Raw genomic sequence first — 15,648 nt, forward strand, 5'->3', positions numbered from 1 at the left:
GATACTCAGCAGGATATTTCAGAATGATCATTAATGTTTTTTCTTTTTCAAACACCGAATGCAGTAAGCTACATAACTGTTGCTTCAGTAAAGCCCCTTTCACAATGCGCGCTGATTCTGGAAAATTACGGGAACGAGCGCTGTGTGAACAAAAGCCAGAACCATAAAGGCAGTGTTGTAGTGATGCACGTTACCCTGCGACTCTTCACGACAAAAAAAATACGTGCAAAGTGGAATGAAGCGGCAATCAGGCAGAGCCAGCTCCTCACTATCAGCGCTGAAACACAGTTTGTTCAGGTTAGTTTCAGTTTAGTGAAACGTACGCGTCGCATTACATCTCACATCCAAACGTCACATGTCTTTATGGGTTGTGTGTAAAGCACGCACAGATTCCGGAAAACAACTGTGAATGAACCAAATTAAACAACTCCGGAACAAATCATGGGACACATTATCTGTGTATTTACCGGAATCGCTGTGTGAAAGAGGCTGAAGTTGACGTGCCATTGGCCTCTTATATTCACGTTGTTCTGAAGCCTGTGCCCAATCCATCGACTGAACAGGGTTTTCTCGACTTGTTTTCGTGTTGTTGTTGCTCAACAATGGAATGGATGCGTTGTTGTCTGGGTTTGACAAAAGGAGGGTGGGACGGTGGTTGGCGCTCGGGGAGGTGACTAAAGGCGGTGACTGAGTAGATCGGACGTCACATCGTTACGGAAGTCACAGCGGCTCGTGAAAATGAACAGCTACTTTAAGCAGGCTGTGTGCAGTTTAATGTGGATTGACTGTTTTGAAACTCATATGGTAGTTACATAGCCCCTAGACCTCAGTTATCATGAAAAAAGCCAGGAAATTTCGATTTTGACAATATGGGACCTTTAAAATGTCACAAAGCATTATAGTTATAGTGCCTGACATTTCAAGTCAGAACCATGGTGACACATACAAAACCAATGTCACATAAAACGTACCATATGTATGTTCATTTGTTCCGGAGAAAGAAACCAAACACTCTTTTAGCACCACTCAGTGGACATTTCACATTCAATATGTCACAAAACGTACATGGTGGTACGCATTTCGCGTCTTGCGAAAAAAGTTCCCACGGGTATGTTTTCATTTGGTATTGCAATATAAGGAAACATTTGATCTGACGTGCCCAAAGGTAAGCACTTTTTCAAAACGTGTATATAGAAAGCTACGAAGCTATAAAGCTTCAGTGCATACTCAATTAGAATATTCAAATATTGTGCTCAAAATAACAACAGAGCCTTATTGATCTTCTCTTTTAATGTGCAACATAGGTTCAAGAATGTTCTTAATTTACTAATATCTGACTATCATTAACCCTGCCTTAAAACTTGATTTGTAACTTCATTAATCTTACTTCAAAATATTTATTGACAATAATGTGGGATGGGCAAATAAATCGAAAACACACCCACAAGTTCTCGAAAACACTGAGTCAGTTCTTTACCTAATGACCTGTCCTTGGTCTGGTTAGTTGACTTGACCACAGGGAGGCTCGCTCGGGAGCGGCTGCCTCGGGTGAAGGCGGAGGGGGCTTCTCCCTCCGACATGGCCTCCAAAGACTCAAGGGAGGCCAAAGAGAGATGCTCCCCCGACTCCCCTACAGCAGACAGAGGGGTTACACTGTGCCCAGAACTCCTGATCTACAAGAAAAGACAAAATAATCAAAGAAGGGGTTAAACAGATCATTTAGAACTGGATTTAACATCAAAGACTCCACAAAAGACAATATTGTAATTTTAGTATTTTTTAATTTACTATTTTTGTATTTGTTAATATTTTGAATTAGCTTTTATTTTTATATTTTTAGTTGTCATTATACTGTAATTTTAGTTTAATTAATTGTTACTGTAAAATTTATTTCTATATATACAGTATTTTTCATTTTTATTTCCGTTTTAGTAATCTTAGCACTTAAATATCAAGGCAACATTTATCATTATCAAGTTTAAGTTTTTTTTTTAAATATATTTATATTTAATTTTATAAGCTTTATTTTAGTTAGTTTTAGTTTTAGTTAACAATAAGAACACAGTTGGGTAGCATCTGACTGGTAAACATTTGGAAAAGATTTATAAGTTTATTAACTGTGCATTCTTAATGTCAAGATGTGAGCAGCATGGTACCGTCGTAAACTTTAATGCTCAACAAAAGGCCACAGAAAGGTCATAGAGGAATTGCTGAGAAATACTAAATGGACAGACACAGCTCTTTTCAGTAAACAATCAGGCCCTGAGAGAACAAAAAGGCAAAAATATGACATTACAATCCTTCATTTATTAATCAACCACATTTAACAAAAATCTGATGACAAGGGTGACAACCATATAAAAAGAAGGTATGGTAGTCGTCTGACTCCTTTACTGTTTCACGACACGTGGACATAAAATCGTCAACACGTCTTAAAGTCAATTACGACTCAGTCCTATAATTTAGCACACATTACAAAAAAAAAATGGAGTGATTTATCTCCGGTGACACGAAAGCCGTAAACGCACAAAGACCAATTAGTGTGCTCTGGCACAGACATTATCCTTTGTAGCCTATTTATATTCAAAGACCAAAGTGTATCTACGTGATTGTCCTCACAATAACACCGTTAGCAGACATAGAATGATGTATATGTTCTCAAAGGATAGGCTTTCACCCTGAGGCTGGATGTCAATGCTTCCTTCACAACGACAGGCAGAAGGCCACATATACTGAGTCAGAGCGCGTCTCATCACAACGGCAGCACGCACATTGACCTGCTCTGACATGCTTGCCTGCCAGATTACCACCCTGCGTGACCCGAAGGAACTTTATCCCTCTATACTGCGCTGCTTCATTTTCGACTGTGGTTTTGGTGACAACGCAATTATGAGGTCAGGACAGAAGCACACAATTACACCTTTGACTCCGTGTTTGACGCAGGCATTTCCGAAAGCGCCTCGAAGCGTCTCTGTAAACACCTTTTCAGAGCTATATTTAAATCAAACCATTTTTTCGTACATTTTACTATGTTTTTATGCATCCCGACAGATTATTTTGAGCTCTAAAGCTCTTAGTTCGTGTTTTGACCGAACAATTTCAATCTGAGGTCTTGTGTTCTGCAAATCTAAAAAAAAATACTGTTGTACCTTTAGGAGGATCTCTGCTGACAGTAGTCTCTGCAACAATGCAAAAATCTTTGATACTAAAGAGTAAGGTCATAACCGGTTCAGCCTAAGGGGTGATTAACACAAAACGTGTTTTTGAGCTTAAAAAGTGAAACTACTTTTTTTAAAAGTTGAAGAACTTGAGAGCCACTCTTTTTAGTAGTGTGTCATCAGCTGCAAAAGACGCTATATGTAACCGCAACGGTGAAAGATGCTGGTCTAGTGAATGTTTACATAGAAAACAGTGGGAAAGTGGGAATACAAAAACGTGTTTTATGTAAATGGCACCTTTAAAAGGGTTAAAAATGGGTCTTGTGTCTGAAAATGTGAGAGACAGAGCAATAGAATTGATGAAAACGCAAGAACACTGTGCCATGCGTGAGATAAACAACGTAACAGTAAAACACGTCCATCTAGTGCATGTTTACATACAAAAACAATAGAAAAGCAGTGTAATAGAATGTGAAAATGTGAGAAGCAGAGCAGTGGAAATTAAAAAAAAAAAAACAAGCTCAAGGTGTAGAATTTTTTGAGGTTGATCTTTTAATTTGAGCAACATGTTTTTAGTGGTGTGTAATGTGCAAAACATTGCAACAGATGTGCGACGTGAGTGAATCAGTTAAACATTTCCGTTTAAAACATTTTCAAAGAAAAGCAATGGAAATCAAATCAGTGGAATAAAAGAACAACTTGAGTCGTGATACTCTTCAAAATGATGCCTAGGGTGACGAATAAAAGAAGAATTGTTGAATAAACTTGTTATTTATGGGTTTTTTTGGCACACAAAAAGTATTCTCGTACCTTCATAAAAATATGGTTTGTCAATGTTCTTGGTACCTTTCTAGGCCTTGAATGTTGAAGGACCCTTGCTGTCTATGGAGGGTCAGAAAGCTCTCGGATTTCATCAAAAATATCTTAATTTGTGTTCCGAAGGTCTTAAAGGTTTGGAACAGCACGAGGATGAGAATTAATGACAGAATTTTTATTTTTGGGTGAACTATGCCTTTAAGCATTTTTATGGTTATTGGTAGCCTATCACTCATTTTCAAAACCGATTTGCATTTGCATTAAAAAAAGTTTTTGTCAGAGCCCTTGTTATTCTTAATTTTGACATTAATTTTATTTTTTACACCAGACACATATATCGGTTCAAAATAATGGTCATCTGTAATATCTGGTATCAGGATCAGCCCTGAAAAACACATGTCGGACGGATGATATACAACAACAAAAAACATTGAAGTTGGTATTTTAACTTGAGAGCCACGTTTTAACAACAATGTATTATGCACGAGGCATTGCAAAAATATGCAAGTGCAACAGTCAAAGAAATCCATCTGATGCATGTTTTCATAGAAAAACTATGAAAAGCAGCACAGTGGAATGCAAAATGTAAGACACTGGAAAGTATAATTGAAATAAATGAATTGTAATTGAACTTGAGCTGCGCATTTTTAGAACGTCATATCATGAGCAAGACTGCAAAAGGCACAAGATGCAAGCCCAATAGGCAAAAACATCCATCTAAACCATATTTATATACAAAAACAATGGCATGTTACAGATGCACTGACTCTAGATTCACCACAGCTTCATCCCTGCACTAAATGCATTCTTATGGAATTCACAAATTGTTTTCGATGGCTTTGAAGGAGTTGGCTGAACTTGCCTATTATGCAGGCAACACCAGAAACCTCTTTTTAAAGTCAAAAACTATGATGACTGACAGAAAACAGTGCTCTGACAATTCACTAAAAGGCCTATCCAAAAATCTTTCAGTCTGAAGGTCCAGGCTGAGACTTGAAGGTGATGAATATGAGTTTGATGTTATCTTTGCACAGGTGTTGCATTGTGAGTCGACTAACAATCGCTCCGGTGTGCACAGACGCGGCAAGAGCAAATAATAGGCTTTTATGTTCACTAGAAAAAAAGTGCATCAAACTCTGCCCAGATTAATGATGCATGACAGCTGGGATCACTTTGGACATGCATAATGCAACCGTACTTTAAACATTTCATTGTGCGGATTACACAAAATAAATATGATTGCATTCTTAAGATTGCTTAAGGATAACCCTGGAAAAAAACAGTAGTCAACAAAAGCCACTGTATTTTACATTTGTTGAAAGTGTTACTCTGATTATCCAGATCCAGATGCCCCAACTGTACCCTGCAGACCAGGGATCAAATTTACACCTATTCCACATGCATAAGCAAGCCGTGCCGACATACGCTCATACTCTGGCATTGTCAGAATGCGTTACCTGCAGAATGCGGGGAAACCGAGAGAGGCCTGAAAACATCAGTTTAAAGCATAGGGGTGGGCTTGAGAGCAGCAGCCTGCACGGTTCACTGAACTCTCCTCTAATCACAGGCAGATGAATGGCCACAGACTATGCTTCATCTGAGCTGGTATAATGCCAGGTCTTTGAAAACACTGGCAGGGTCAGATAAATCATACCTCATTCTTTCTGGGTCTGGAGAAAATTGAAGAAAGAATGAACGAAAGAGCGAAAGGGGGATGAAAGACACACTCCCTCCTGTTGGATGGGCTTCAGTTTTATTCAGTGCCAGGGGCATGATATGATATTACTCACGGCTGTACCCAGCCGCCCCCCAAAAAAACATACCAAAACTATGCTGAAAAAAAAAAAAATGAAGAGACAGACACATTGCGTTGATAAAAACAGCTATTGGGAGCGCAAGTGATACTTGTGAGTAAAAAAAAAAAAAAAAAACGTACAAAAAGTATTTTGACTGGTGGTTAACATACTACAACAATAAGGTGATAATATCAGATAATACCATGGTGTTTGCCTGGTACTCCAAGGTGCTTCAAAAATACTATAATATTTGACCCTGGACCACAAAACTAGTCTTAAGTAGCATGGGTATATTTGTAACAATCAATTTTTTTTGATGCCAATAATCATTAGCATATTAGGTAAAGATCATGTTCCATGAAGATATTTTGTAAATTTCCAACCGTAAATATATCAAAACTTATTTTTTCAAAAATTATATGCATTGATAATAACTTCATCTGGACAACTTTAAAGATAATTCTCTCAATATTTTGATTTGTTTGCACCCTCAGATTCCAGATTTTCAAATAGTTGTATCTCGGCCAAATATTGTCCTATCCTAACAAACCATACTTAAGTGGAAAGCTTGTTTATTCAATTTTAAAACCCTTTTGACTGGTTTTGTGGTCCAGGGTCACATATTACCATAGTTATTTTGTGTACATTGCAATGGATAAGCAGTAGTTTTTCATAATCTGATAACTGCTAGAATCTCATATGATAACATAATATCCGAGTTGAAAAGTATTTTGATCTAAAAGAGAACCAGTAAGACGACTTCTCTGTTGTCATGTTCAGTTTACACATTCATTACTCCGATGTCTTACAAGACAATGATTCATTAGCTAAAAGCCCAGCATTTAATTTAATGGTATTAAGAACGTAAACTAATTAAACCCTATACAATATAAGTAAAATAAACATTTTCTTTACTTAACGACTTAAGACAAGCCTACTGTTTACATTCTATTTGCTGACACTGTAAAACAATTGCCATTTAGTTTAATTTACAATACCTTGATTCAAAACCTCCACCTTGATTCTTCACACAAAGAAAGACATATTCCTCATAAATAGTGGATAAATGTCAATAGCAAGTCCGGTAGTGTGTCTGAAAGTAGATGTAGTTCGCTGCAGAAGTTTGTCTGCAGTGAAGTGATGTTTGAAAGCCGTGACATCAGCGTCTGCACAGAGAGGCAGAGACACACCCACCTATATGAACTTACCTGAAAGACTTGTTGGGCTACAAAAAATGTATTGAAGCCAGGAGGTTGCGAAATGTGCCCTTCCATCACCTTCCTGTTTACTACTTAAATGAAGTTGGCGACATTACGTTTTGAAAACACCGGTGAGGATATTGTTAGGCTTATTAAAATTGTGCGTTTTAACATTTCCTACATAGACGTTTTCTGCAGTATTGTCTCTACTGATAAAATAACATTTCAACCGAAAAATAATTATTAAAAGTTAATAATATTAATAATAAATACATAATCCTATCTGTAGTTCTTACATTTAAATGTAGTTAATCTAGTTCCAAATTTTAAGATCTGGAAAACAGGCACATCGCTAACGGCAGTAATCGACCAATAGCAAGTGACGTTTTGGCCGTCAGTGACGTTGCAGCAGCGCTCACAGGTAATGCGCTTTATTTTACATTACGCGTCCCACGCTTCAGGAGGGTTTCTTTGTACTGTATTTTCTTCCTTTGAAGGCAACTACTGGTCGTGTAAAATACTGGAGCTTTGGATGTCTGTACGTGAGCGCAGTCATCTGGAGATGGCATGGTATTGCACTCTGTTCACGCTATATATCTTATGTTTACGTGACATAGCTATAATTTAGCTAGTTTTAATAATGCAGGTTTAAACAGTTCACATTTATTTAATCTTTTGTAAATTGAATTGTTCATTCAAGCATATGCAAATAATCTTACAACAGACAAAGCTATGGCTACACCACTCAAATTTATCCATCTGGCAAAGATACAATGAAAATGTCAAGCGGAAACTAGCAGTAATATAAATCTCAGTGTTCCTTAATCTGTCAAGAGTCAATTGATACATGTGTAGATTAGAGTAAGGATACTGTGTGCTATGTAGATAAAATATGAAAACACAGCTGTAAAAGTTCTTTCTTGTATAGAAATGTTTTTTTGTTATGGAATTTAACTGAGGACAAAATGTAATGATTTATACTGAAAACAGTGGATATGTTTTGTGCTTGTCTGCTGTTGTATTATCATACACTACCAGTCAAATGTTTTGAACACTAAGATCTTTATGTTTTTTAAAGACTATTCTGCTCACCAAGCCTGCATTTATTTGATCCGAAGTAGAGCAGAAACAGTACAATTTTAAAATGTTTTACTATTTAAAAAATTGTTGTCTATTTAAATATATTAAAATGCAATTGATTCATGTGATCAAAGCTAATTTTTTAGCATCATTCCTCCAGTCTTCAGTGTCACATGATCCTTCAGAAATCAGTCTAATATGCTGATTTGCTGTCAAAGATTTTTGTATTATAATTATTATCAATATTTAAAACAGTTTATAAACAGTTAAAACAGGATTATTTGATGAATCGAAAGATCCAAAGATCATTTATCTGAAATAAAAAGCTTTTGTAACATTATACATCATACCATTCAAAAGCTTGGAGTCAGTAAAAAAAAAATTGGGTGGGGGGGAATTATAGAAATTAATACTTTTATTTAGGAAGAATGCTTTAAATTATGGAAGCCCGTTTCTGCCACTGAATAAAACATTTAAAAAGGTATTGGGACTTTTTATCTCACAATTCGGACTTTTTTTTCTCAGAATTGCATGATACAAACTTGCAATTCTGACTTTTTTTCTCAGAATTTTGAGATATAAACTAGCAATTATGCGTTACAAAATCAGAATAATGAGATAAAAACTTGCAACTGAGTTATAAAGTCAGAATTGCAAGATATAAAGTCACAGTTCTGACATTTTTTCTCAGAATTCCGTGATATAAACAATCGTGAGAAATAAACTCGACAATTCTGACTTTTTACTTGCAATTCTGAGAACATATTAGTCTTTTTTCCATCTCAAAATTGGACTTTAACTCACAAACTCTCAATTGTGAGTTAAAGTCCAATTTTGAGATGGAAAAAAGACTAATATGTTCTCAGAATTGCAAGTTTATATCTCACAATTCTGACGCAAATCTTTGAGAAAAAAGTCACAATTGCGAGATATAAACTCACACTTATGAGGAAAAAAGTCACAATAGTGAGATATAAACTCGCAATTCTGAGGAAAAAAAATTGAGAATTTGGAGATAAAAAGTCACAATTTCCTTTTTTTATTCAGTAGCAGAAAAGGGCTTCCATATTAAATTGATCAAAAGTGATGATAAAGACATTTATATTGTTACAAAAGATTTCTATTTCAGATAAATGCTGTTCTTCTGAGCTTTCTATTCATCAAAGAAACCTGAAAAAAACATAATATTAATAATAAATGTTTTTTGAGCAGCAAATCAGAATATTAGAATGATTTATGAAGGATCATGTGACTGGAGTAATGATGCTAAAAATTACATTTCAAAATATATTCAAATAGTTTTTTTTATTTTAAATAGTAAAAATATTTTTAAGTTTCACTGTTTTTGCTGTACTTTGGATCAAATAAATGCAGGCTCTGTGAGCAGAAGAGACTTCTTTTAAAAAACTTTTCACTGGTAGTGTATCCTTTCAGTTGTTTTTGATGTTGCCATTTTAATTTGACTTTGATATTTAAAAACCTTATTGAGCCTAATTTCTCAAAGAGCTGATTTGAATATTTCAGAGCTAAGCTTACCTGGTCTCTGAGTCTTTCCTGGTGCCCCATAATGACAGAAGCATGATGGGGATACTTCTGTTTCAAGTGCTCAAGAAAGGCCTCTTTCTTGTGATCCATGTTGTAGGACTGCATGACGATCACGTCCCCGGCAGTGCGAGGCCCTCCTACTGTGTGTCTCCTTGGTACGGTGCGAGGCGACCAGGGGTCTGACTGCTCGCTCTCATCTGCACTGTTTTGTTTTCTGCTGTGGCTGTCCACATCCTCATGGGAGTACAGCCTCTGGTTGCTTCTTGCTGGCTCTTCGATTAAAGGCATAAGAAAAAATATACAAAGGAATACAGATTAGATAGGGACACTCAGTGGGCGGCTGTACTTGGCTTGAGACCTGCAATTAATTAGTGTGATAAGCAACACAGTCAAGGCAATGACCGGCTTAGAGTCGGACAGCTGCTGGCCAAGAGAGCAATTATTGAGCAAAGCTACAAACAGCCCATTTGTTTCCCATAAACAGCTTGCACCTTGCCAAAAGAGGTCTCAGAGCACTCAGTGTGATGGCTCATTATAAGCCAGGGCTGGCTGCATGGCATTGAGGCCCTCCAGTGGGGAGTCAAACCACTGCGCTGCATCACGGGTCAGTTCTACGAAGCAATGAGTCATGATGCCAGTTGCACTCAATAGTTTTATTTACTGTAATTTTAGAATTATTACTCACATGCATTGTTGTTATTAACTAAAACAAGAATGGTAATGCTTTACAATAAGACATTTCAGTTCATCTTAGCTAAGGCATAATAAATTAATATTAACAAATAAGACCTTATTATAACGTGTTACAAAAATCATGAAGATATTCTTATTTGTAATAAAGCTTAAATAGAACAAAATATAAATATTAGATAAAAATCTTAAACTTGAATGAAAATTATAAATGTTGACATCTAATACATAATACATTTGAAATGCAAGTACAAAACATAAACTAAAACTGAAATAAAAATACTTAAAAGTTAAATATAAACTACTGTTCAAAAGTTTGTGATCAGTAAGATTTTTAATGTATCACGTATCACGGCTGCGTTTATTTGATCAAAAATACAGAAAAAAAATGTATATTGTGAAATATTATTACGATGCAAAATATCATTTTTCATACATTAAAACATACATTAAAATCTAATTTGTTCCTATGATCAAAGCTGAATTTTCAGCATCATTACTCCAGTATTCAGTGTCACATGATCCTTCAGAAATCATTCTAATATGCTGAGTTATTATTATTATTATGATCAATTTCTGAAGTTGTGCTGCTTTTTGGAACCTATGATATTTTTTCAGGGTTCTTTGATGAATAAAAAGTTTAAAAGCATTTATTAGAAATAGAAATCTTTTCTAACAATATACTGTATTTTAAAGTTTGGGGTCAGTAGATTTTTTGTCTTTTTTTAATACGTTTATTCATCAAGGATGTGTAAAATTGATAAGAAGTGATAGCAAAGACATATTTTTAGAAAAGATTTATATTTTGAATAAACACTGTTCTTTCAAACTTTTTATTCATCAAAAACTAAAGAAAGTACAGATTCTAAAAAATATATTAAAAAAAAACAAAGATAGAGATAAATCTCTAGGAGGAGTTTGCTATAAACCTAACCCCCTGCAAGGACTTCAGAATAATGCCAACTGTGAACCAATATGCTACATTTTCCCTATATTCTGATGATGATGATAAGAACATGTTATTATTGCTTGCTTTACGTCCACGACTTCTGCTTAAATGTCATCGTTACCTATCTGTTCAATTTGTGTGTGGATATTGCTTTGCTGGTGACTCCTGTTATGAGACATCACTCTTAAGCGCTACATAACTAAGAATCAATAAGGGAAACGGTGCCCAGTTGGCACATGCATTCACAGTAACTCTCTGCCAGTTTGGATTTAAAGTTTACTGAATTGAAAGGGTTAAACTTTAAAATCAACACAAAGACACATACACACAATATATAAAATTTTGCCATCCAGTTTCATTTGTTAACATTAACTATATTAGTTAACATGAACAATAATTAAATAGTATTTATTAATGTTAATTAATATTAAGCTAAAAAAAGTATTCATATATTGTTTAATGGTAAATTAGTATCTTTTAACATTAGTTTATGTACTGTGAATTAACATGAACATGAACACAGTTCATGTGGGTGTACAGCAATACACAAAGTGCTCTATAAACGCTTCTTTCTTTCAAAATATCTTTAAAAATCAAGTTGAGTATTGTAATGGGGCGATAAAAGAGTTATATGAAAATATGAGAGAGTTAGTGACCCTTTATATTTTCTCAAAGATCAGACATATTTATTTAGGTTATACATCAATGTGCATTTCTTTCTCAAAGATGGTCTTTAGCAAGACAGCATGTTCCACTCTCTCTCCCTTTCACCCCTCCCCCTTCAGTCTCTCTGTTGTGACTCAACTACGCACACACTTAGACAGACTCTCAGGCAGAGTGACAGCAGGTTTCTGATTTCTTTTTTTAATTTTCTTTAATTCATGAAAGCTTGGAAAAAATGTATATTATCAGCACTTGCTCAGAATGATTAGATCTCTGTGTGAAAAAAGTTTTAAAGAGTTTGGATGCTGCACTTTAAAGATATAAAAAAATTACTTCAATTATCTTTTTTACTCTATCTTTAAAAAATTACCACGTCAACACCGTTCAAGATATCCCAAATCCGCTCGCAATTTAGCATCTTCGGAATCTTCTCTTCATGTTAAAAAAGTTTGGTGTGAACAGCTTGTTGTCCTTAGTAGAAGTGTGAATTTGTTTACAGCCTGATTTTTCCAAAAATCCACATTCAAATCAAAATAGCCGGCTTCCTGTTGGTCGTAGCTAATGGGTTTGATTTAGAAAGTTGTCCAGATTGATGAGAACAATATATGTACAGAGTTTGGTGACTGTAGGAAAAACTAACCCCCCAACTTTTGTCAAAAGATGGCGCTATAGAGTGCCTGCTCCACACCCATTTATGACCTTTTGCCAGTGTCTAACTATCATTAATATTGATGTGTGTGTTGAGTTTCATGAAATTCTAAGCATGTTATCTGCCTCGAAAAGACAGGAATCTAATTTTAAAGTTTGAGACGTTGCCATGGCAACAGCATTTGATTTATCATCGACCCCTTTACATATTCTCATCGGCCGTGTTTTTACATTATTTTGATGAAGTTTGAAGAAAATCGAGTAAAATTAAGAGGCTGATTTCAAAGCATTTTGAAAATGACACACTTCCTGCTGCCAGTTGGTGGCGCTATAACTTTGACTCATAATAGTCACGTTTATGGAATCGGCATCATACAACGAACAAACTGGTGAAGTTTCATCAGAATCAGGCAATGTGTGCAACAGTTATTACACACTTCCTGTTTCTCATTTCTCGCCATGATTTTGTCGCCTTGCCACGGACAAACCGTTCGAGATATCAAAAATCCCCTCGCAATTTAGCATCCCCAATGTCTTGAGATCATGCTGACCGAGTTTGGTGACAATCCTATGGAAACCCTGGGAGGAGTACGTTAAATTCCAGAGCATGCGCTTTTTAAACAGCCCTAAATATCTCACTTCCTGTGGGGTGGAGCCTATGACATAGAGTACAAAAGTTGTTTGGCTCAGTGAGATCTATATGTGTACCGAGTTTCATATCAATACTTGCAAGTATGTGTGCGCAGTATATCAAGTTTTCAAACTGTGTTCCAGGGGGCCCTGAACCACGCTCGGGTCCCAGCCTCTGTGGCGTCCGGACGACGGCAGATTCCGACATGTGTGCAAATTTTCAAGAGTTTTTGAGTATGTTAAGGCCCCCATAATAGCCCGGAAGGTTGAAAAAAAATAAAATAAGAACCCTTAGAAGAACAATAGGGCCTTCGCCCTTTTGGGCTCGGGCCCTAAAAATTCTGTCACATCGTGATGTAAATTCAAGAGAGTACATCTTTGTAAAAAGTTTTCTGCAAATTAAATTTCCATCGTTTGTGGAACCTGTAGGTTTTGTTTGGGTGAATGTGCAAACAAATTTATTGTAAAGAATTATCACCTCATTATTGCCTATGACAGACACATTGCATCATGGGAAGCTAATGAGAGACAAGCAGTAATCCCATTTAATTAGATTTCTCATTGGCAGCCATTTCGGAGTCTCAGGCTTCTTGTTAGGAAAAGAGTTTAATGCTTAATGAGGACATCTAAAAAACTTTCATCAGGAGATATTTTGTGGTATGTGGAGGAATTTTCTAATCCTTTACTGTGCTGCTGTCCTCCCTTTGTGGATAAGCTTTACTAGAAAACATGAGAGGAACTTTATGCTCTTTTATGTGACCTGTTTGTAGTCTGAGACAATCTATTCACAGACGATTTGTGCTTTATGCTGTTTTTTTCTACAGGCCTAGTTGTTGTCGGACAGCCAAGGTGTCATCTCAGTGTAATTTCTTTAGTAACGGTCTGCTGAAGCCCTTTAACTTTTCCTGACCTGAAATATTCCCAGCCTATTGCTCACTTATGAAAAAAATCGACACTAAAAGAGTTGTTTCCTCACAGAGACACTGTGAAAGAAAAATCACACTGTCAACAAGACTGAAGAGGGTCAGACCGATGAAGATAAAATGTTTCCAGTTTCCCTACCTTAGCACTTATTCCCCATAAAACATATTGCATGAGAGAATATAAATCATTTTTCTCATTTTTGTGCGGAAAGTGTCACATATTGTGAATGAGGTATGTTGCGATGCAGTGATAACTTGCATCTGTACTAGTCTAGAAGAAAAATGAAAACATTTTACAAGGTGCTTCCCATTTCTGACCAGAAAAGAGATGTTCCTTACATTTTAGCTCCCGTTTGAGAAAAAAACACACTTGGTATGTGATCAACATCAGGCATCTGGACGGCCCCGAGAGGAAGGCCACGGTTAATGCTGCTGAGTGGTTGTTGAAAACTGATGATGGCCAGCTGTTCCTGTGGTGATTATGTATGAATGCCTGCTTGTTGTTGGACTAAACAAACATTCACACTCCTCTGAAAGCTATCATACATACAGATAGACAGACTACTGCAGTTATTCTTTGGTGTATGATCCTTTAGAAGTCATTTTAATTTGCTGATTTGGTGCACAAGAATACTTTCATACTATAAACAGTTGTGTTGCTTAGTTTTTACACGGAAACCATTATATTTTTGATTAAAACATTATTTTGCACATCAATTTGTAATACTCAAGGATGATACGCAAAAAATAAATAACATTTTGTGTTATAGGTTGTATCTCAGTGAGATGTTTATTAAATCTGTTCGAATTGTTGAAGCATTTATCCATCTATCCATTCAGTCATCCATTCATCATCTACATTATACTTTTATTGTCTTTTAATTACTTAAGATGAACTAAAGATGAGCTAACATTATCTCCAGTGGTCTTGTAAAGCCCCTCTGGGTAACTTTCTATGTTTGCGTCCAATTTCTCTTAGAGTTAAACTCTCCCCTTTAATGGTCTTTTAATGTTATCCAGTTCCAAGTGTATGGATTAATAAAAAACCTTCCCCTATCCTTTCACTTCCTCGGAAAACTCTCCTCAGTAAAACAGACAACCACTGGAGAAAATCCAGGCATTGTCTGTCTTTTTCCAAGCATGTAAGGTCACTTTATGGGGAGGATATCCTCTCTCCACTCACAGATGTTGTTTATGCACGTGGGACTGGATGACAAACCTGTATCTATCTCCACAACTAAAGCATAGTAGTTTGGACATGCTGAGGCATAGCCATACAGCATTAGTCATTTGTCAACACATTTGAAAGTCTCACTCTGACGTTTAATCTGAAGTTTCACATTAAATGCATCACACACAGGACTTCAAACTGTGTTTGACTAATGTCTCATCATCCATACTAAGCTATGAGCGTGGATGATTTCAAGAGGTTTTGGGATTTGCAGGCCTGGCATCATGAGTATTTGCTTTCCTCTTAAAATGAAGTAAACGTTGCTTCCTCTGACTCTTTTATTACAGTCGTATGCTTAAAATTAGGTATGACAGTCACAT

The 15,648-nt window shown here is 36.1% G+C and overlaps 1 protein-coding gene across 7 annotated transcripts in view; it reads right to left on the reverse strand.

Moving 5' to 3' along the window:
• The window catches only part of kiaa1217 (KIAA1217 ortholog), an 81,247-nt gene that overhangs the window by 31,711 nt on the left and 33,888 nt on the right, over positions 1-15,648 (reverse strand). For 6 of the 7 annotated variants that reach the window (XM_073848300.1, XM_073848295.1, XM_073848299.1 and 3 more), the window contains exons 2-3: positions 9,586-9,866; positions 1,478-1,673 (exon numbers count right to left, since the gene is read on the reverse strand). In XM_073848300.1, coding sequence (XP_073704401.1) covers positions 1,478-1,673; positions 9,586-9,866 — 477 coding nt within the window. Of the gene's footprint in view, positions 1-1,477; positions 1,674-6,768; positions 6,885-9,585; positions 9,867-15,648 lie in introns of those variants that run through there. The other variant, XM_073848297.1, reaches the window with a different exon arrangement.

Source organism: Garra rufa, chromosome 10, assembly GCF_049309525.1.
Source record: "Garra rufa chromosome 10, GarRuf1.0, whole genome shotgun sequence".
Lineage (NCBI taxonomy): Eukaryota > Metazoa > Chordata > Actinopteri > Cypriniformes > Cyprinidae > Garra > Garra rufa.